Source organism: Pseudochaenichthys georgianus, chromosome 16 (genome assembly GCF_902827115.2).
Source record: "Pseudochaenichthys georgianus chromosome 16, fPseGeo1.2, whole genome shotgun sequence".
NCBI lineage: Eukaryota > Metazoa > Chordata > Actinopteri > Perciformes > Channichthyidae > Pseudochaenichthys > Pseudochaenichthys georgianus.
Genome location: NC_047518.2, coordinates 30,036,625 through 30,058,055, shown reverse-complemented (window position 1 = coordinate 30,058,055; position 21,431 = coordinate 30,036,625). Strand labels below are relative to the sequence as shown.

Genomic DNA, 21,431 nt, shown 5'->3' with positions numbered 1-21,431 from the left:
CAAATCTTTGAGATTTCATTCAGCTAAACATGCAGTGATTTTGGGGCTGTCCAAAGAATGGGAAATGGCAAAAGCATTTCTCTAAAAAACAAAGACAGATTGTTGTTCAAAATTGCCCCACACAGACCTAGATAAAAAGCAATCCATGTGCAGATAACAGGTACAGTCTGCCCTCACCGTAGGGCAAAGGAGTAGTTCAAAGGGGAATTAAGAAGGTCAACTAACCCTTCGATCTGTGACGACATGCACAAACACAACGCACAGTCCCTCTCATAGCAGGTCAACACCCCCATCCCCGCCCCCCCTCCATCGAGCCATTATCAACAGCATCCAAAAGCTACAAAGTCTAAAAGTAGGTGTTCTTTTGCTACATCATGTCAAAGCTACATTCAACTACAATAGAAGAAGAGCTGGGCTGTGGCTGGTCTTAGTGTGAGAAATGAGGTGGATATGTTGACCTTATGAACATGGGGTTTATGCATTGCAATGTTGGCAACATTGGCACAGTTTACACAGTAGATGGCTTTTGGCACAGCTCACAGAAGGTACAATGCTACAGTTCACTACTTTCCCTCGAACACATAGCATTAGGTATTCATATTGGTCAGCCAGAGCCAGGTGCTGTGGACATTTATTACAATCACATATGAGCCAATTAGATTACACTGATTGTACCTATAAGAGGATCAGTGAAGATGTGGAACATCTGACTCTGGCTGAAACAAATGATCTAGAGGAAAAACAATTACAATGTCTCAGATGCAAACAGATGTGCCATTGCATCGCTGTCACATTGAAGGTGGGAATATTGCTCAAAGTCAAACAGTCATCTGATAATCTTGATAACAGGAGTTAATACTGATTGCATTCAGTGACATCTCAGCTCTTGTATATGCACCTCAAATTGGATCTCAAAACATTCACAGTATATCGTCCAGTCTTCCTGTATTTTCCGAAAGGAAATAGTCAAAATACAGGATCATTTCCCCAGCACAAGTATCTGTGGTTCTTTGTTATTTAAACCTTGGTAACGGTGACTTTTATTGTCCATAATAGCAATATGAATTAACATCAAGGTAATAGTTTTACACATATCAGCAAAATATATTTCCGTTAGATTGTGCAGTTACAACTATGGCACGCATGTCTGAAAAATACAATGAAACTTGTGCTTCATATAATCCATCATCTACAAACTCTGCAATATAAAAGTGGAATACAATAACATCCTAAGGGAGCTGCACTTGGTTTTAATTCCCCTTACTTCATCTTGATAAATCTTAACTGGCCACTTTCATAAAAATAATAAGGTTCATAGCTGCACACCCCTTGCTCTGTAACATGTAGCTACAATTATTAAAATTACTACAAGCCTCCTGCACAATTGTCTTCAAAGCTAATTTGAATATTATGCAGCCATCTAGTGCCAATTACAGATATTGCACCAATCATCCACTTGCTCCACTTACATGATGGTGAAGTATGCATTGTTCACGTGTGGAAAGAAAAGATGGGTCTATATCTATGAAAACATATTTCATGGAAATCAATCTTGCTAAAAAGCTGTTGAGTGGAAATTTGGCACTGCTTTCAAATTATTCCCACTTCCAACACGAGCCACATCCAGCCTCCTCTTTATTAAAACACTAACACAGTGAGAGAAATATATTCATATATTAAAAAATAGGGCAAGGGGAGAAAAGTCTGAGTAAGAAAGAAAAGAAAAGACAGACGTAAAAAAAAATCTGCTACATGTCTTTTTTGTTCTTATTGTTATTTCTCTTTTAAAGTTCAGTTTGTTGTTCAAATACTCAACTGTGTTGGAGCAGCTCTGGTTGGACCAGAGGAGAAATGACAAGCTCCCGCAGGCAGGAGGAGAAGGGGTTCAATCTGATTACAATTATTTTTAGTAAAACATGACATCAAGTAGATGGTGGTCCTGGGGTGGAGCTAGATGGGTCTGATGGTGTCAAAGGAGGTCAAAGGGCAAATAAATAGCACTTTCCTCACTGTGAAAGGTGTTCAGGCAGAGTGCATGAGAGAGTTGACTGCATTGCTTTTTATATCAACTGATTTACAAAAAGGAAGAAGAGGGGGCAGTCTCTTCAAGAAGTAATCCACCAATCCAGTTCAAAAGCCAACAGCCAATGAGGACAAGGAGCCAGAGTCGTTGACCAAGCACTGGCATCTTCTGGGAGAGTGTGGGTCTCTTGACGTCCCACAGAGGAGTGTTCTCAAAGCCAGAGGGAGGGAGACGTTTTGAGCATAAATCTTTGTGTGTACAGTACGTGTGTGTGTGTGTGCTCGTGCATGTGTGTGTTTGTGTGTACAAATATGACATCATTACTCACAAGTCGGACACTACTCTTATCCATAGTTGTGACTCTGGGAGGGGAGGAGAACCGAAGATGACATCACAAAGCTCAATTCTGAGCGGAGGAGAAGTTCGGGAGCTGCCGTCCCCGCAAACGCAGTCTCGCCTTCACTCTCGTCGTCATGGGAACCATCCAAGCGGATGTAGCTCACCCTGGTGTGGCGTCTCACTGTCGCCCTCACGAGAACGCGAACGATGGAGCGGGTGGCGGTTGCGTTGCTCTCACACAGAGTAGTGCTCGCAGTAGAACTACTGTCCATGTTAGTTCCCGCAGTGATGGTCGCCAATTGATTACCAATGGTCACCAAGGCAGCCATATCTCTGATGTTGTCCCTGGCTTCAGCTGCCATGGCACCACGGTTCTCAATCGTAGTGGTGCTTGCTCCCACGTCTCCCTCTCTCCTGTCCCCCTGTCATACCTCGCTCTCCAGGCTGGAGAAGTGGGCCGACCCTCGGCGAGAGCAAAGGCTCTTGGCTTTGAGTGGCAGGTGTGGGGAGTAGAACCTCCGTGGCTGTGGCACCGAGCGAAGTCTCTGATACTGGAGCTTGGCACTGGCCGAAGCCTGAGCCTGGCCCACCATCCCGACCCCTGCTGGGGGTGGGACGGAGGATGAAGAGGGGGGAGGCGGGATGGGCACCGGGAGAGAAGTGGGAGACATGGATTGCTGCTGGGGGGGCGAGGGTGAGGGCTGAGGGGGATGGTCCATGGGCTGTGTGCTGAGGCTGAGGTTAGATTGGCTGCCTGATTTGGCCTGACTGGAATCTGGTTTTGGGGGGAGAGGCTTGGGGCGAGAACCCCCGCTGAAGCTGTGGCAGTGGGGGAGAAGCTCTTCCTGGCTGTGTGAAAGCGCCGTGGGTCCTCTCTTGGAGTGGGAGGCGTGCGAGCGGCTGTGGGGATGGGGGTAAGGATGGGGCTGTGGGTAAAGGCTGCAGGAACACATGGTGGCTCGTCCTGCTTCTCCCCCTCTGTCTCGAGATCGCCCCTTGCTCTTCCCTCCTCTACTCTTCCACTTTTTCTCTCCCTTCACAGGGATCTTGTCCATGGACCAGTACCTCCTCGGTGGAGGGAAGGCTGCAGGGGGGGGTGGCCACTGGGAGCCGAGTCCTCCACTCCCTCCCCCTGAGCCCCAACCTACTCCTGGCCCTGAACCCAAGAAATCAGCACCAATCCACCCTTCTGCCCGAGTTCCTAGTAACAAATCATCCCGACTATTTATACTCCCCCCTTTCTCTCTGGAGGGGTAAGTGCCAAAGAACCAGCCTCCCCCGCCTATGCCCCCTATTCCAGCGCTGCCTCCCCCTGCACCTCCTTCCCAGTATCTTTCAAAACGGCCAAACTCCCCTGACGAGCCCTCATCTGAATAACTGTCCTCTGCCCGGGCCCTGTCCCTCTCTGACTCAGACACTGCCCCCCTACCTACTCTCCTCCCCCTCTCCCTCTGTCTCTCCCTCTCCTCCTCTTCCTCATCATCATCATCCTCATCCTCATCCTCAGAGTCCCACTCAGGGAAGGACGGCCCTTCTCTAGTCTGTGCTTTCTCTTTTTCATAATGCATTAACAAAGGACGCCGCTCTCCTAACCTCCCGCTGTCATCTCTCTCTACCCCTCCACTTTTTCTCCTCTTGGAGGAGGGCAGCAGTGGGTGGAGGGAGGTTGGAGGAGTGTTAGAATCATCTCCTCTTCCATTCACCCAAAACTTTACGGATGCAGGCAGTTTGTTTAGGTTCGGGTAGCGCTTACTGGGAATACGAGGTCTGGAATGAGAGTGTGAGGATTTGGGACGCCTCTCCCTGCCCCTGCTACTGTCCTCCTGTTCATTGCCCTCATCTCCTCCCTCCCTCCTCCCTCTCTCTACTCTGTCTCCTTCCCAAGAATCCCGTCCCTTCTCCCCAAATGTGCTCCGATACTGAGCAGAGAACGAGTAGTCTTGTAGTCCCCCTTCCATCTCTCCTTCTGCCTCCCCTTCCCTCTCTGCCTCTCCATCTCCCTCCTCTGGCTCGGAGCGTCTCCCCCCAATTGATTTCTTCCTTTTCTTTGTCTTTAGCTCCTTCTTCTTCTTCTTTTTAACCTTTCGCCGCTTCCTTTCTCTCTCTCGCTCCTTTTCCCTCTCTTCCCTCTTTTTCCTCTTTTTGTTCTTTTTCTTCTTCTTCTTCTCTTTCTCCTTGTCTTTCCTCCTCTTCTTTTCCCTTTTTAGCCTTTCAGCATCTCCACCTGCTCCACCCCTTTCTCTCTCACTCCAGCTTGCCCACCACTCTTGGAGCTGAGACAGTTGGCTTCCCCCCCTCTCCCTCTCTCGTTCCCGTTCTCTGTCACCCCAGGATGTGCGGGGTTTTCTGGGGGGAATGGGCGGTGGCAGACGCCCTTGGCTGAAGGAACGAGGCCGGATGATTGAGCGTTCCCTCTCCCTCCCCCTGCCAAGGAGGAGGCTCGACTCTTCGGTCAGCTCTTCATCGTCATCGTCATCCTCTCCATCTATTCCTCCAGTCCTGTCCCGTGTGCTCCTGGAGGAGCTGTAAGAGTAGGTGGGAGAGGTCGAGCGGGAAGATGAAGCAGATGAGGACGTGGATGTGGACGAGGTGGTCGACGAAGACGAGGAGGACGTATAGTGCAAAGATGCAGAGGGCGAAGGAGGGGTGTAAGAGGGGCTGAGGGGTACTGGCACAGGAAGTGAGAGCGGGGGAGAGAGGGGGCGTGCCCTCCTCCCTCCTCCCTCTCTCACTCCATCTCGTGCTCCTCCCCTCCGCCCCAGTGGCAAAATGTTCTCATACAGAGGCCCTCCAGGCTCTTTGGGTTTCTTGGGCCTGCGCTTCCTCCAGAAGGATGAGGGGAGAGGGGGAGAGGGGTGTGGCAGCGGGGGTGTAGGGGGCAGAGGGGCCTGACTCTTAGAAGGCAATCTGGGAGTGCCCAGAGGTTTAACGGCCCCCTTCCCCTGACCTCCGCTGCCACCTCCCACCACCTTCTTCCCCACCCCATGATCTACGCCCTTCTCTGAATAGAAGGCCACACTGGCTGGAGGGGGCTGGGGGTGGCCCCTGGGCATAGTCTTGGGGGTCTGGGAACCTGCCTGCTGCTCCATGCAGGGCCCCAGTCCCTCAGGGTCAATGGGACCATAGTATCTCTTATAGCCATCAAGTCCCCCACCCCCTCCAGCAGCTGAAGCCCAGTTTGGTGGGACTTTCTGGGCAAAGGGTCCCATGTCAGTGATTGCCCCCCTTACAGCCAATGGGTTTGTGGCTGCAGCGGTTTTTGGCAGCCTCCAGCGATCCACCACGGCCAGTCTGCGGTCTGACCGGGGCAGGAAGGTGGAACAAGGGAGGGGTGCACCAGCTATGGGGGCATTTGAGGGACCCAGTGCAGTCCCAGAATGCACCACGGTGGGAGGAGAGCCCGGTAGAGGTGTCTTGTAGACGGGCTGTGGTTGCTGCTGTTGCGGTGGTTGCTGCTGTTGCGCCATGGCAATGACTGGGTTGGTCTTAGACGTTGAGACAACATGCGGCTTGGACGGAACTGTAACCATCGCAGTGTGGTGATGAGTTGGCAAAGTTTTACTTCCACCTGGCGTTGTTTCATCTTCAAAACTACAGCAGCTATACATGCCCTGAGAAAAAAGGGAGCACAAAACAAGAACACAGAGTTCAAATGCAGTGTAGCATGGAATACAATTTAATACAATATTTCCTGAAATGGATACATATACTATATATATACTAGTATACAAACTAAAAGTTTTATTCGAGATAATGTTGCAGGAATATATTGGCAAAAGATGTAACAACATACATGCTTACAGATGCCCCACAAGTACAAAATACATTCTATTACTGAATGTACACACGAGATATAGGGACAGAGAAAGTGGATGAGATGAAAATTATAAAACAGAAGTCCAAATAAGTTCCAGTTATCAAAAGAAATGCAAGATTGCTATTTTTCAGAAAAACATCCATTCCTATTTATAGTGCAGCTGTGCATTGTTTGCCTAATGAAATTGAATACATAAATGCATAAATTACAACCCCGATAGTGAAAAAGAAGACATTATTATCTGTGTAGCTACAATAATCACATGCATATGGTGTGGGCTGTTTCTGTCAAGGTCACTGTCAAAGGAACAGGATATCCAGGATGTGAGCAGAATTGAATTTCAATTAATCTCCCGAATTGACTGAGTGGAATTGAATTGACCCTAGACCTCACACTTTTCTCACACTCAGACTGAGTAAGAGATAAGGGCACACATGTTCTTGAACATGTGTGTGCATCTGGTTACATACACAGCTTTGGTATCAATTATAATTTTAAAACACCCCATCGATGCCACTAAAAAGGGTTTTAATGGAGTTAAAACATAAGCAGCTGAAATGTGGATATAAAAATGTCAGACGCTTAAACTCTGAATGCCTCTGAATAAGACATTGTGTGCGCTGAACACACACACGCACAGTGACAGACAAAAGCACTTACTCTGCTGATTGCCAGGAGAAAGTCCAATTTGCCAGAACTGGTGGCCATGCAGTGGCGCAGCTTCCAGTAGACCAGGTGTTCCCAGGCAAACACCAGCAGACTGAGGCCCATGGCCACCAGCAGCATGTAGAAAACACCAGCCATGTTGTCAATATCCAGTTTACTGCTCATCACCTCAATTTTGTCATTATGGCAGATCCCAGACAGCCAAAGGCGCTCCAGCATTTCAATCTCATCTGGAAGGGGGGAGGACGAGACGGGAAATGAATAAGGTACAAGGTGGTACAAGTAAAGGAGGATAACATACAGAAAAATAAGAGGAGGAAGAAATGCACAATATTAATACAAAAAAGAAAATAATGGAAAGTAAGAAAGGAAAATACAAGAGGTAAAGGGGTTAAGAAGTGAGAGACGGTTGGTAGGATTTAGAGGTTATTTCAAGGTTGTAGAGACAGAAAGGAAGGACAGACAGACGATAGATATAAGAGGCAATAGGAAGAGACAAGGGGCACACAGGGAGACAGAAAAGGCTAATAAGCACTAAAGTACAAGTCTACAGTATTGCTTGCCATTTGCCCATTATCCAAGGTGACTTCTCAAGGTCATAGGTCAGTATACAAAAAGCAGCACTGTGTCCAAAGTAACAAAGAGGTTGGCGCCCGAGACAGAAAGAGAGAGTCCAAAACAATGAAGCAGCACTGAGAAGTAAAATGGCACCGACAACCTAATCTCAACATTGTAACCCAGAGTAAATGAGGAGAGGAGGAGAAGAGGGAGACCAGGAGCCACAGTGAGGTGGTGGGATAGGTTGAACAAGCATGGAAGAGAGGGAGAGAGGTAATGAGAGAGTTGAGAAGAATATTTTACAAAGAGAGAGAGGAAGCGGCGTTCTTTCTCTGTCCACGAGTCAGGGGAAATGAGACAGACAGAGGCACGGGCGAGTTAGAGGGAGCTGCAACAAGGGAAGCAGAGATGGAGGATGAGAGGCTGAGATTGTGTCATTATGACAAACTGCAAGAACACTCTTCAGCTTGAACAGGATGAGAGGAGAAAGAAAGAGGAACAACTGTGAAGAGAGAGATGATGGGAAGGGACAGAGACAGAGGCAGAGGGAGAAGATCATAATCATTTAATTGTGCTGGAGGGATGGTCAGAATCTCCATCAAGGTGGTAAGCTTTGGAGGATTCCAGATTCCCATCTGTCAACCTACCAGGAAGGAACCAGGAACCAGGAAAGACCGCTTCACCCATCTCTTCATTTAGGATCTCACTGGCCTAACGAATCTCAGCTGCCCTGCTAAACCTGTGATTGGCTGCAGGGGTTGCTGGTGTAACCATAGTGATGGACAGCTGGAAGATGTAGTGCATGATTCATGGTGGAATTAGAGAGGTGTATTCTCCAACAGGACTCATAATGAGAGCTTTCTGTTAGGATGAGCAGCCCTGCAATAGGTTGCATTTAACTGCATGCTACAGCCTCTGCTCTATCCCTAAGTCAAAGTGCTAGAGTGGGGTTTAAAAGTCACGCACCCACTTGCAACACTACACTGCTCTGCTCTGCCGAATCAGTCATCTGTGTGATCTGGCTAATGTGTCTCCTGTAGAACATCATTAGCCAATCAGCTGTGGCCTACAGCTACAGCAACAGATGGACACTGCGCTACTGCAGCCCACTGGCAGACTCAGGTAACAACTCCCTTCCTCTGATTTATTCATACAAACATACAGTACAGTCCAAGACACAAAATGCAGTCTTTAACTCCGGAGCGGAGCTCAATTGAAGAGGATTTATCGGTGTCATTGACCTTCAGTAACAGCTGTGTGTCCAAACAGGCGCCTGAAGTGAAAACAGCAAGTGTCCTTGTGAAGACGCAGATAAACAGGTAGTCTCATGTCTGTACTCCACTTCACAAGCTCCAGTCGAATCCTTTCTCCAAGCTCTAGGTCTCATCTCCTGGCTTTCCTGCCATTTGACTTCCAGTGATTCATCTTGTGGCTCTTCCTCTCCGTCTTTTACAATCCGACTCTTTTCACCACGCAGGTTTCTTTCCTCCCTTAGGCCTTTGTGATGGCAGTTGTCTCTAGCTCTCAGTCGCAGCCAGCTCATGCCTGCCAAATCTGACAGGTGTGTCAAATCCACACTCCACCTCTGTCGTTACTGGCAGTTCAGGTCAGGTAGAGCTGGCACACTGCAAACATGAAGCTGGCATGCAGCACAAAGACATCATTTAATAAATGAAACTGTATTTGTGTGTAAAGTGCAAGTGCCTGTGTGCATGCTTGCATTGTGCCAGATGTGGCATGGTGCCAGACATGGCCAGAGATGCTGAGCTCCATAGTTGTTGCGCAGTAAACCATGACCTATACAATACTGTGCTTTTATCACAACATGACAAACCTCTTGGCATTCACTGCAAGATTTCTGAAGAGAGAAAAAAAACCGCCCTGTGAGCCAGAAGCTGTAAACCCAGCTTCTCACATTTTTTTAATACCTACTCACTGAATAATATATTATTCGAATCAAAATCCTGATACTATGCAAAAAATAGAAGGGGATCTGATAAGCGGAGAAAAAGGGAATCTTGCAACTCAGCAGTTCTGCCTTTATCAGTATACACGCTGTGAGATCAATGAACCTCCTCTTAAAGCCGTGCCATGAATCACCAGAGGGAGCAACAATACACTCACAGGCTGACAAAGCCTCGGCGGACTTCTCTAGTGCCGCTCTAATGCAGTTGTAAAATGATATGACTCAACACGGCATGGTACAATAATGATGTAACACTGTGACATGATTTAGCCCGGCCGAAGGTGTGATGCAGACTCCTTGAGCCGCAGGGCGATTGTTGAGATGCATTCTTTGAGGGCACGCTGAAAGTGAACCCCCCACTCCCTCCCTCCACATCCAAACAAACTAATCCTCTTCCTTAGTAATCCACTCCAATAATGCCTGCCTACAACCAGAAACCTCAGCGTTCAACACTCCCCAGATCCATCCAGCGTGCACAGCTGATGCTAAGAGGTGCACAGAACATAAGCAAGGACAAGGGAATGCACTTCAAATTAAAATAAACAACAGACATAGCATGTCAACGCTGTCTGGGCTCTCTGTTTTTCTAGCACACACACACACACACACACACACACACACACACACACACACACACACACACACACACACACACACACACACACACACACACACACACACACACACACACACACACACACACACACACACACACACACACACACACACACACACACACACACACACACACACACACACACACACACGTTTCTAAGGTCCAACATTCAGCTCCAGACCATGGTCTTATTTAATAGATATTGGCATCAGAATGGCATTATCAGTGTGTAAGCAGCTCAAGTGTCCGCGTGCCAGAAACAGCTAAAGGGCTTTGTCCGCTACACCATAAGCAAAGCTGATTAAAAACATAAGAAAAAGCCAAACAAGCAGCATCCGATTGAGACATTAAATCCGTGTGGCAAACTGTGTAAATGGGAATCAAGCATTACTGAACTGCCAACTAATGAAAGAACAGATTATCTCTGTCAAAACAAGCACCTGTCCTCCCACGTATTAATTGTATACACATGTATTTGCAGCGGACAAATAGTATAATAATACGCCATAGCGGTCAATTATCTAATTATTCTGTATGATCCGTTGTTGTATCTCTGCTTGCTTCTGTGCTATCATCTCATGTTCAGGGTATTTTCAGGTGTTTCTCTTTGTTTTTGTATTGACTCTTCACTTCACACTTCCTCGCTCTCTCTGTCAGTATCAGCTCATCTGGAAAGAGTGTGAATCTGTCACCACCGACTTGTGATGACAACTGACTCAAAAAAGGACATTTTTGTCTGCTGCCAGTAACCCCATGAGCAGGAAGAAGGGAAAGAGGGATAGATTGAGATGATTGAAATGAGGAGTGACATTTGAACATTCACCATCAAAGTCAAAATATATCTTCAATGCTTGAAACCAACAATAGACCTCTTGCTTCTACATCTCCTTCCTTTTCCCCTCCTCTCCGGTAGCCAATAAAAAGCCCTGCAAACCTCTCAACCATCGCCGTCAGCCCTCTCCTACACACCATTATTCCCACACAATCAAAACACCTTACAGCCATCACTCTCACCACATCTTGCACTCCCCCCATCCACTTCTCATCCTCTCATTCTACTACCCCCTGTGTCCTCCATCCACCCCCCAACCGAGAGCTACTCTGTCGCTCGTTTCTCCATCCTGTCATTTTACCCATAACCTTCCCATTGCCCCTCCATTGTTCTAATTATTTCCGCTCCACCCTCCCCTTCACATCGTTCTCACCATCTCCCACCAGCTGCAGCAGGGCCAGGTCAAGAGGACGTTTCCAGCGTGAGTTTTTGTGCAGGGCGATACCGTAGCCTGTGGTGGCAAAAACCTTCCCCGAGCCTATGGTCATCACCTTGGAAAAAGGACAATGTGCAGAAGGGTCAACAACTGGCCAAGAGACAGGCATATGTGTGCGTTGAATTTAGTATGTGAGCAAAAGTGCCCTGTGTAAATGTGTCCTTACCTTACAACCTTCGTCCTTCCTGGCCATATAGTTCAATACTGCAGCATCATAAATAAAAGCATCTAGTTTCCTGTAAAGGGATGAAGGGAGAATTCATTCATCATTTATTGGGAGAGAGGGGTGCAGAGGTATGGAGAGACTGGCTGAGGCATGGGGAGGAGGAAGAAAGGTGGATTTCTGCGATGTACCTAGGAAGAGAGTTAGGGTGCAAACATATGCGGCAGACAGGCACACGGAATGATAGAGAGGCCATGAAAAGTTAAATCATAACAAGAATAAGGAACGGTGGATGGAATAGTAAAGCAGGTTTGGCGGAAACCGTGAAAACAAGGAGAATAAAATAAGGAGGAGATCAGGGAAAGATGTGTGAGTAAGAAGGAGCGGGAAGGTGGTGGTGGAGGAGGAGGAGGGTGGTGAGGATTTATATGGTGCGAAGAGCGCAGTGACAGGAGAGAGAGAGAGGCCGAGAGAGAAAGAGAAGGGAACAAGATTTACACACTTCAGGGGGAAAAGACATGGGATAGAGCCGGAGAGTGATGAGGATTATAAAGTTTAAATACAGACACAACCGAGAAAGCACACTGGGAGGGGAAAGAATGGACCAAAGAGAGAAATGGTAAGATAAAAGAGCAGATGAGGGTTGAGAAGAACGAAAGGCTAAGCAGTAGGGAAGAGAAAAAAGACGGCAGAAGAAAAGCAGGAGTTTCTCATTTAACACCGAGTCATAATTGTGGTGTGGAGGCAATGGGGAGGGAGAAATGATGACAGGGGCTTAGGAAAGAGTAAACTGGGATTATCCGACACATGACGGGTGATAGAGATTCTACTAGGAACTGAAGAGGGAATGCTGCTCGCACTGTGCGGGTGGGTGGAGAGAGAGGTGAAGGTGGAGATAGAAAGAGAGTACAGGTGAGAGAATATGTGCAAGAAAGCAGAAAGTGTGACAAAAGATGTGTCATATTATTCAGAGTTGAAAAGAATGCAGCTGTGTATAATAGCCTGTTATTGAGAGAGGGAGAACATTAAAACAATTAAATGTGGTAATTGAAATAGAGTTGACTGTTTGTAGGCACAACATTGATTTGACTTTTTATTCTTGGATTAGTACTTAATAATTTGTTATATGAGCATCTTGGTTGTTGTTATTGCTGTCTTGTAAACTTATTTGGCATAGAGATTGTATCTCTCAAGAAAACAAAAATATAGTTTTAGGTTTACCACAGGAAGGTGTGAACTTTTTCTAGCAACTTTCTGTTTATCAAATCTAATGTCTGATCTTAGGAACAAAAGTTTGAAAAGCATGCTTGAATGTAAACGCAGAGACACAAAGATACAGTAGATGATACAAAAAGAAACAGGTGAAAGTGAGGGAATGAATAAGATGTTGAAGCAGACGGACCCAGTCTTTAGGTTCGTTATGGCGTCCTCCACTCCTCTCTGGTTGTATTTGCCCATGTACTGGTGCATGTCTGGGTAGTTGGAGCGGATGTTTTTTTCCGTGCTCCCATTGGGCACCGTGCCAAACTTCAGAGGTGGGTACTGCTCCTCGGGATGCTGAAACTATCGGAGCAAAGGCAGGCAAGGGAGGCAAGGGAGGAAGACGGAAGGGGCATGAGACACACCAGGCTGTGCACCAATCTGTCTGACCTATTTCTGTCCACTCTCCACACTTACAACACTCCATGCACAGTCAAATCATTCAGAAGAGTGCAGTGTGTGGACTTAAAGAAGCATTTAGTACTGACTGTAAAGCATTGAAGAACTGTGATAATTGAGTTATGTTAAATGCGATTTTATACATTTTCTAAATTCCCACGCTTTAATCAATTTAACATTCAAATGCACCGGATTTGGCTCACTCTAAGACTTTAATTCTCCTTCTGCTTTCCCCCTACTTAATCAGTATTCCGGCAACGAGGTACCTTTTTGTCCGAGAGCCCTGACACTGTGTCAATGTACTCCTCCTGGATCATGAAGGCAGCCAGGTTAGCAGTGTAGGAGGCCAGAAAGATGACAGCGAAGAAGGCCCAGATCAGCACCATGATCTTGCTGGTGGTTCCTCTGGGGTTCTCCACCGGCACAGAGTTGTTGAAGACAATAGCCCACAAAAGCCATACCGACTTCCCTATAGTGAAAGTAGAGCCTCCAGCCTCTGGACAAAATAATGCAGTGGGAAATATAAAAAAGAGAGGAAAAAGAGACCGTAATGAATTGTTGTAACATTAGTTTTTTTCTAGATCAGATCCAGCCCGTACACGGCCCAATTGTGAATTCATGAACGTGTGACTACAGATGCAGCATCCGATCAAATTAAACTTCACTGAATGATCTGTAAAATAGGTTTACGGTATATGAAAATACCTCAAATGCTCATTGACAACAAAGCTCACAAAGCGGTGACTATACATTTTACGGTTTGCAGCCTTCAATTCAGCTGCTACAGTTCGTAATCTTACAAATGATTAAACCACATGGTGCAAGTCACCATTCAAAGGGATCAAACACTCTTTATACAACAGGAGTAAAGGAGGAAGGAAGGAGAGGGATGAGAGTGAATGAGAGGGATATATAGGAGGATGACAGAGAGGTACAATTATGTAGAGCACAGCAATCATGCAGTAAAAGAGGCGAGTCGGGTATCAGGCATACTGAATATCACAGGGGTACAAACTATGCTGTTGAATAATAAATGGCTGCTTCAATATTGAGAATACTTGGATGCAGTTCAACATACTGAAGGTAAAATGTCCTCTTCGCCACACTCACAGTAAAGGATTTAGGGAAGCGCATTCAAAATGTAAATCGCTGCATTCTGAATGTGACAACGGACCAATCAGACAGCAAGATTATTTTTATTTTTTTAAAGAAACAAAAAAATTCACTATCATACAAAAAAAAATCCTATTTGAATTTGATCCCTGTGGCAAAAGCAGCGGACTGCACGCAGAGCCATCTATCAGACAGAAAGAATGACATCTTTGATCCGTCACTCACTCTTGCCGTTCGCGAGACTGCGATTGTAGCCCACAGGGCTGAAGAACTCAAATATGAAGACGGTCACAGCTACTACGGTCAGGCACATGACGAACATCATCACCCACACCGCGGGACTGTAGGGCTCTTTGAAATGAAGCAAAGGGAGGAAATTAACATATAACACAAGGGCCACTGCATTCATATATTATTAATATCATCATTATTATTTGTTTTTCCAGATTAGTTGAGATGAACTATCACTTTCACAAAGCATAATACATTGCAAAAGAATCACAGCAAGAACAAATACAGAAATACATTAATTTGTAGATAATGTTAAAATAACTATGCGAAGTGACAAGATCTGTTCACAGTTGTTCCTTTAAGAGCTTTAGAATCAGACAGAGAGGCCAATTCTCTTAGTTTCAAGTCTTTTTGAAGGCTATTTCAAGTGCGGGAAGCAGAGCACATAAAAGCTTTCTTTCCTAGTTCAGTCTTAGAACAGACGAGAGAAGACTCAGTATATGATTGAAGACTAAAACTACAGTCAGATTTCAGATCATGGTAATTAAAAACTGGTTTATAGAAGGATCAAGAGCGTTTAATAACCCTGGCACATTATGTACTATATACTGTATACAAAGGGAAAGAGCACCATAGGCAGTGAAAATAGCTCCCCCTAACACTGCTTCTCTTTTAACAATCATCTTGATGCAGTCTATAGGCCAATAAATGTTTTCCCGCCAGAGCCTCGAGTCTGCTGACAGAGTGAAACTACAAGTTGTGAAGACACGAGCAGCTAAGAAAAAGTAAGGGCTAATCTAGATGTAAGGACCAGCAGCCAAAGACTGCTTTATGCAAACTCAACACTTCCCGATTTGATTAGATTCTGTACATCAGCGGGGCTTCTCACACAAACACGCCTCACCTAAGAAAGCGGATGGTGATACAGTTCCGTTGCTACGGGAGACCATGACACTGATCCCCGTCTCCACAAAGGGAACGGAAAAATCCACGACCTCCGACCTCTCCTCATTGATAGTCAGCGAGCCAATGGCCATGTCGGCTCGCTTGTACACCACCTACAGGGAACGAGAATCAGTGTGAGACAGAAATCTAATAATGGGTAATTCCTGTGGAGGTTTCAGAACGACAAAACCAATCTTTTACAGTTCACAAAGGTTTGTGTCCAGGTGAGATGGTGACATGTCTGCACCCTGACCCTTTGTACTTCCTCAAATATGCCTGCATGGGAAAAGGCCAAGGATTCAATCTGGTACAAATACTGAACACGTGTCTCTTCTGCATCTCTTTAGCATATACAATGAGGGTAGGGCCCTTCACCCCCCAGCCACCATCTACAAAACCTGAAAACTGCTGTGTGTGCTGATTGTACAAGTGAAATGTTAATCTACATTAGACATGGCACATCTGCTCTTCAGAGCAAATCAGCAGAAAGATGAAGCGAAGCGGAAAGCAAAGCACCCTCCCCTCAACTTTGCCAAGTCTCTGGATTACCTGATCAAAGAATGGCAGCTTTGGAACCTCTGATCAAAAGACAGACATTAGTTTTTGTAAACAAAAATGGCTTGGCCTTTTGCATATGAAAATAGATTCGACTGACAGCGCTGGCCCCGGCTCAAGTTATAAATGATAGAGCAGGAGAGCGTGGTGGAACTGTTGGGAACCTGTGACAACTGGCGTTTGGCAAGTTTCCTCTGGGACAAAGATAGAAACAGCGGGCTGCTTCAATGAAACAGCAGCGCCATATCGATCTCAGTATGTGAGCATGTGTGTGCGCTTGTTTGTTTGTGTGTGCCTGTTTCTGTTTTTTTTTCTGCCAGCATCTCTGTTTCTTTCTTGATGGGAGATCATGAACCCCAGTGTGTATTGCTGTGAAAATATCAAGGACAAATCACAACTAGTCAGGGGGTGTCTGCAAACGTGTGTGTTTTTGTGCTTCTTCATGTTTGTATCTGTATCTATTGCATATGTTAGCCATCTAGCTTCTCTGTCTACATTATGTAACTGTGCATTTGTTAGCCTCCATATATGTATTTGTGTTTGCAAATGTGTGTGTGTAATAAATGACAGCTGTCTGAGTGTTGCTAAGTTTTAAGTGGCCATAACTCTCAAAGCGATTGATGTGGCACACAGCGTCTAACTGGTCACCCAGGTCCCAGGAACACAGTCACAGAAATATTACTATGCAGCTTCTTGACTGAAAAAGCAACAAAACATATGAGGAGGCATAAATATAAACGTACACACACTCACAGTCACACACAAACAACCTTCACAAGAGCGCAAGTGACACGGGACCGACATTGAGAACACATTGCTCACAAAGGCAGACAGGCAGAACCACAGGTACAGACACGTACAACACACACACACACACACACACACACACACACACACACACACACACACACACACACACACACACACACACACACACACACACACACACACGCACAACACACACACACGCGCACAACACACACACGTACAACACACACACCAGCAGGGACTTGCCTCTCCAATCATTCCGTTCCAAACCCCATCAATTTTCTTCCCATGTTTCCCATTGGTCACTAAGTAAAGGTCATAGGTGAAGCCGACAATCTTGGCCAATCTCTTGAGGATGTCAATGCAGAAGCCTTTGCAGCACTGCTTCATGGGAGCCACGCCCTCATGGATGACACTGTGAAAGAGGAAAAAACGTTTTTAAAAATCTGAGTAATTGTGTCAAATAATAAGCCTTCAAAGTGTGCATCCTGAGTGGCGTGTTATAGTCTGAGAGGAAAGGAAAAGGAGAAAGACAGAATGAAATGGCCACTGCGGAGAGATATTGTGGCCCATCAGTTGGTGACAGGTTTGATCGACCAGTGTAGGATAGGTGCCGTCATCCCTCAGAAGCTGATGAACCGTAAAGCTCCACTGTGGTCGTATCTGATTCAGGAACCCTGAGTCATTCCACTGATCCTCTGGAGAGCAGTCTGTTATTGATTATGGTCAGGGAGTGAAGAGGAGAGCCCACAGTTTTGATAAGTGATTGATGTCACTTTCACTGGATGCCATGATGGGAGCTGAGGAACTCCATTCATAACACTGGTAAATAAAGTAAGGGCTACACCTCTGTCTTTTTCATTTGATCTCCTTGATGATGATGATTATGTCCAGCTTTAATAAACATCGACATCGAAATCCTAGTTAAAACACTGGGACCCATAGACCTTAGGTCTAAAGGACTCATACCTGGCGTTAAGGGGTCGTCTGCAGGGCACCGAGTCACGGATGCAGGTCCCGGATGCAGCATCTGCCAGCTCCACAATGACAAATGGCCGTTCCTCCAGTGTGACAACGCGCAGGTGCTGGGCATCGTCAGGTGGTTTAAGGAATGGCCCGTAGCGGGACCATGCCGGGTACCGGAGCCTCAGCACGCCGTTCTCCCACCAGCCTACCTGGGGGAATAGACCAGAGGAAGATAAGAGAGAGGTGGAGCACATTTCAACGATAAATATCATCCATTAAAAGAAAATATGTATGGTACATCTCAGTAAAACAAGCTGATTTGGAAAAAAGGGGTGGCATGCAGTTTTCCAGCCGTTTAAGAACCTGTATTTGGCTCTTAAAGTTGTTTTTATATAGGAGGGAATATACACTTTCAATTTGACATACAAAAATTACCATGTTCCGGCGTAACATAAGTCTTTTGCACTGATATGGTTATTCCAACACATACAATCATGGTTGCTAATCATTCTTGAGGGTCGACATGCTCAATGTCCAACAAGAACGTGAAAAGAAAGAGTTGCAAATAATATTGTACCTCAGCATTTGGTAGAAAGATTGTTTCTAGCTAAAACTAGCTTTGCTCAAGATGACGAGTTGTGAGGAGTCCATTTGTGAATTTAGAACTCGGTACGTTCCTTCTTTAATTCAGTCAAGCTGTGTGATCAATGTACTTTTAAATTAGAAATGTATGAAAGTGTCTATTTGATTATGATGAAAAATAAAGCTTATATACTTGGTCAAACTGAAACACCACTATTAAACACGCAAGCTACAGATTAAAGCTGTCCAATTAGAGCACTGTTTTGCTGATAAGGAGCCACTCAACATTGGATTTAAAATAAATGTTCATTAAATAGATGAATAAGGCTTTCTTTTTAATAATAGTAAAAATACCATAACCTTATACATTTTCTTAGTCACACTGAAAAGGTAAACACAACAAACATTAACACAGCAAATCCCTCGCAATAGCAATAACAACTGTATGAAGATGATGTATAAAAACATATACGACTCAACAAAAAACTAATAAATAATACTTTGGGTATTTGAGAAGGTTATTGTGCCAACTTCATATTTTTTTCTCTAAATATCCAAAGTTATGTGGGTTGGGAGCAATTTCCTGAAATACTTGTGTACTGTATGTGCTGATTGATGGGATCACAGGAGTTATTCAGATTTGTTTGTACTAGAAATGCACCTAATGTAAAATCAGACAGTGCCATATAAGTATGTATAATAGCTTTGAGCAGGACAAAGGTAACTATTAGATTCATGTTTGCACAAACAGTGGGCTGTATTGGAAAGATATGGTGAACAGAAATCCACTTTTCAAACCGATAGGCCTTTCAACATCCTGGGAAAAAGCTTAATGTAAACTGGTGTCAAGCACACGTCAAAAAGCATTTTACATTTTTGAAAAGCACATTAGGGACTCGAAACAGGGATTAGATTCATGCCCACACATTTGTTTTCAGTATGATTTTATAAGCTGTTTGAGGCTGATGTTTTGAGATGACATTGTTTTGTGTCCACTGTTGACCTAAAATGACTGCCAAGCCTCCCTCTGCTGTATCATTGTCTGCCCCGTCTCTTTGCATTGTTTATATGCCCTCTGGATGTGATGGATGCTGTTGCCTGACATATTCAGCCTTTCCAAAGCAGCACGAGTCGAAACCACACCCAAGAAGATTCAGTGCAGAGTTTCTTCTCTCTTTTTTGTGTGAACCTTCCTCTTGCAGCTTCGCTTGACACCTCTTGCCATTATCACATGATAAAAGTCTCGTCTACAGTAAGGTGTCAGGACAAGTGTAACAGAGGTGACACGCACAAAGACAGTTCACCCAATCTTACAGACACACTGTATACACAAGAAATACATAACAAATATACAGTCACACACAATGTGTTTGCATAAGCAGGTCAGTAGAGTGATGTAAAGTTTGGCAGCTACGATTAGCCTGCCTCTCTGTGTAATGCGCTGGCAGGGAGAAGAGGAAGAGACAGCATTTCGACTGCACTTCGACCGCAACAGACATTCAATCAACACACTCGGGAAACACAGACAGGAAACAGATTAGTGTGTTCTCCTATGAGCTCTAGCAGACACAAATCCAGAAAAATACACACACAAACATCAGAAGAAGAAAAAATACTACTTTGGACTCTTCAAATTGTTGGAATATTTTTCGGCAGAGAGAGTATTCTGGCTCTCGGGGCAAAAGTTGAGTTCTGGGAGCCTCTTGAAACTTAAAATAATATCCCTTAGCAGCTGTGGGGCGTTAATAAACGTTAATTATATCACGGTAATATCCTGGAAGATCATGCTGTATCTGTATCTTAAACAAGCCATGCTAATGCTGGACAACCTTCAGTACTAGTCTGCAGTGTTTCAGTAAACTAAGCTGGGTGCTCCGGGGCTCGAGGTAATGGTGCAGTCATTGTAAAGAGAACATTAAATATGCAGGGAGAGCCAACAGCGTGGATGTGCATAATAGGCAGATACAGGCGTTGTATCCTCATTGTGTGCGTGTGTGTGTGTGCAATAGGGTTTATGCAAGAAGGGTGTAAGCATATGTGTGTACGACGCAAACACTTTGTGCCCTCATTTGTGCGTACACATGTGAATGTATGTATGCAAGTCATAGGTGTGGGTGTGTATGTGCCCATGTGTGTGTGTGTGTGTGGGCGGCGGGTTTTGTACCCTGGGTTGGCTCAGAGTCGAAGGACCAGCGCAGGAGCTTCTAATTGAAAGGGATTTGAGGGATATGGCAGGAGTCAGCATGTTACGACACGCTGAGACTGGACTCCGGTGGGCTGTTAAAACCAGCAGGAGGCTGAGAACCACCAACGTGTGTATTTTGTGTCTGTGTGTGTAACCTTGTGTGGGTGCATCAGTGATTATATGTGCAGTGGCAGAGTGTATGTTCTGACAGTATACTGTGTGTCTTCTTTATGCATGTGGTGTTGAGGAGCTGGTGTGAGGTTGAGAACATGAGCATTGCGCTCTCTTCTGACACTGACAAGAGTAAAATCCCGGAGTATTAAAGGGAAACATCTCCAACAGGTGACAAGGCCTCGTATTAAGGATCTCCGAACACACCACAGCTTTATAGAATATGCATGCCACGCTGGGGTTCTGGAGCTCGACGCACATACAGTTGTGTAGACACTCTAACATACAAAACACATGTGAGTCTACAACCAGATGGTAATGACAACTAGAAATCTTCAGCACTACTTAAATCTGTATTTTATTTGACAGTAAAATGCTTGGTAATACACAGAGGACAAACAGCAGCTATTGATCAGAGCAACGTCAGAACATTGCTTTTAGTAAGGTGACAAAGAATGAAGTGTATGAGTATGTATATCTATTGATCTGAGGATAGGTTTTACACTTCTAAAGACTGTCTAAATAGTATCTCATACCCATATGTACATTTAAAGACTACGTTTTTTCCCTCTTTAGTGGCGTGAAGTGTTTCTTCCTATTGTGTAACATCTACAGTCCTCTCTCCATCTTGTAATGCATAACATTATAATGTCCAGCCAAAGCTACTGTAGGTCAAGCTCCAACAGTCTGAGTTAGTAACATCAAGTCTGTTTGAACAAAAAGACCTTTGTGTTACTTTTCCTCTGCTGCATCTCAGCAACATTGCCCACTGAATCACAAAGAGGCCAATTCATACCAAAGAGAATAAACTCTTGATTTGGATCATTCAGACTTAGCTTC

General features: G+C 45.2%; 2 protein-coding genes across 3 annotated transcripts in view; both read right to left on the bottom strand.

Moving 5' to 3' along the window:
* The window catches only part of isoc2 (isochorismatase domain containing 2), a 136,994-nt gene extending 135,642 nt beyond the window's left edge, over positions 1 to 1,352 (bottom strand). Inside the window, exon 1 of the mRNA XM_071205918.1 lies at positions 1,341 to 1,352. The gene's annotated coding sequence lies outside the window, so the exon portion shown is untranslated. The remainder of the gene's footprint in view (positions 1 to 1,340) is intronic.
* Positions 1,341 to 21,431, bottom strand: part of LOC117461252 (glutamate receptor ionotropic, NMDA 2D) — a 52,256-nt gene continuing 32,165 nt past the window's right edge. For both annotated transcript variants that reach the window (XM_034103061.2, XM_071205917.1), the window contains 10 exons: positions 17,657 to 17,862; positions 16,934 to 17,102; positions 15,324 to 15,477; positions 14,414 to 14,539; positions 13,342 to 13,571; positions 12,819 to 12,979; positions 11,420 to 11,489; positions 11,191 to 11,308; positions 6,840 to 7,075; positions 1,341 to 5,973 (listed from right to left, as the gene is read on the bottom strand). In XM_034103061.2, the coding sequence (XP_033958952.1) occupies positions 2,788 to 5,973; positions 6,840 to 7,075; positions 11,191 to 11,308; positions 11,420 to 11,489; positions 12,819 to 12,979; positions 13,342 to 13,571; positions 14,414 to 14,539; positions 15,324 to 15,477; positions 16,934 to 17,102; positions 17,657 to 17,862 (4,656 nt within the window). In that variant the 3' untranslated portion in view covers positions 1,341 to 2,787. The remainder of the gene's footprint in view (positions 5,974 to 6,839; positions 7,076 to 11,190; positions 11,309 to 11,419; positions 11,490 to 12,818; positions 12,980 to 13,341; positions 13,572 to 14,413; positions 14,540 to 15,323; positions 15,478 to 16,933; positions 17,103 to 17,656; positions 17,863 to 21,431) is intronic.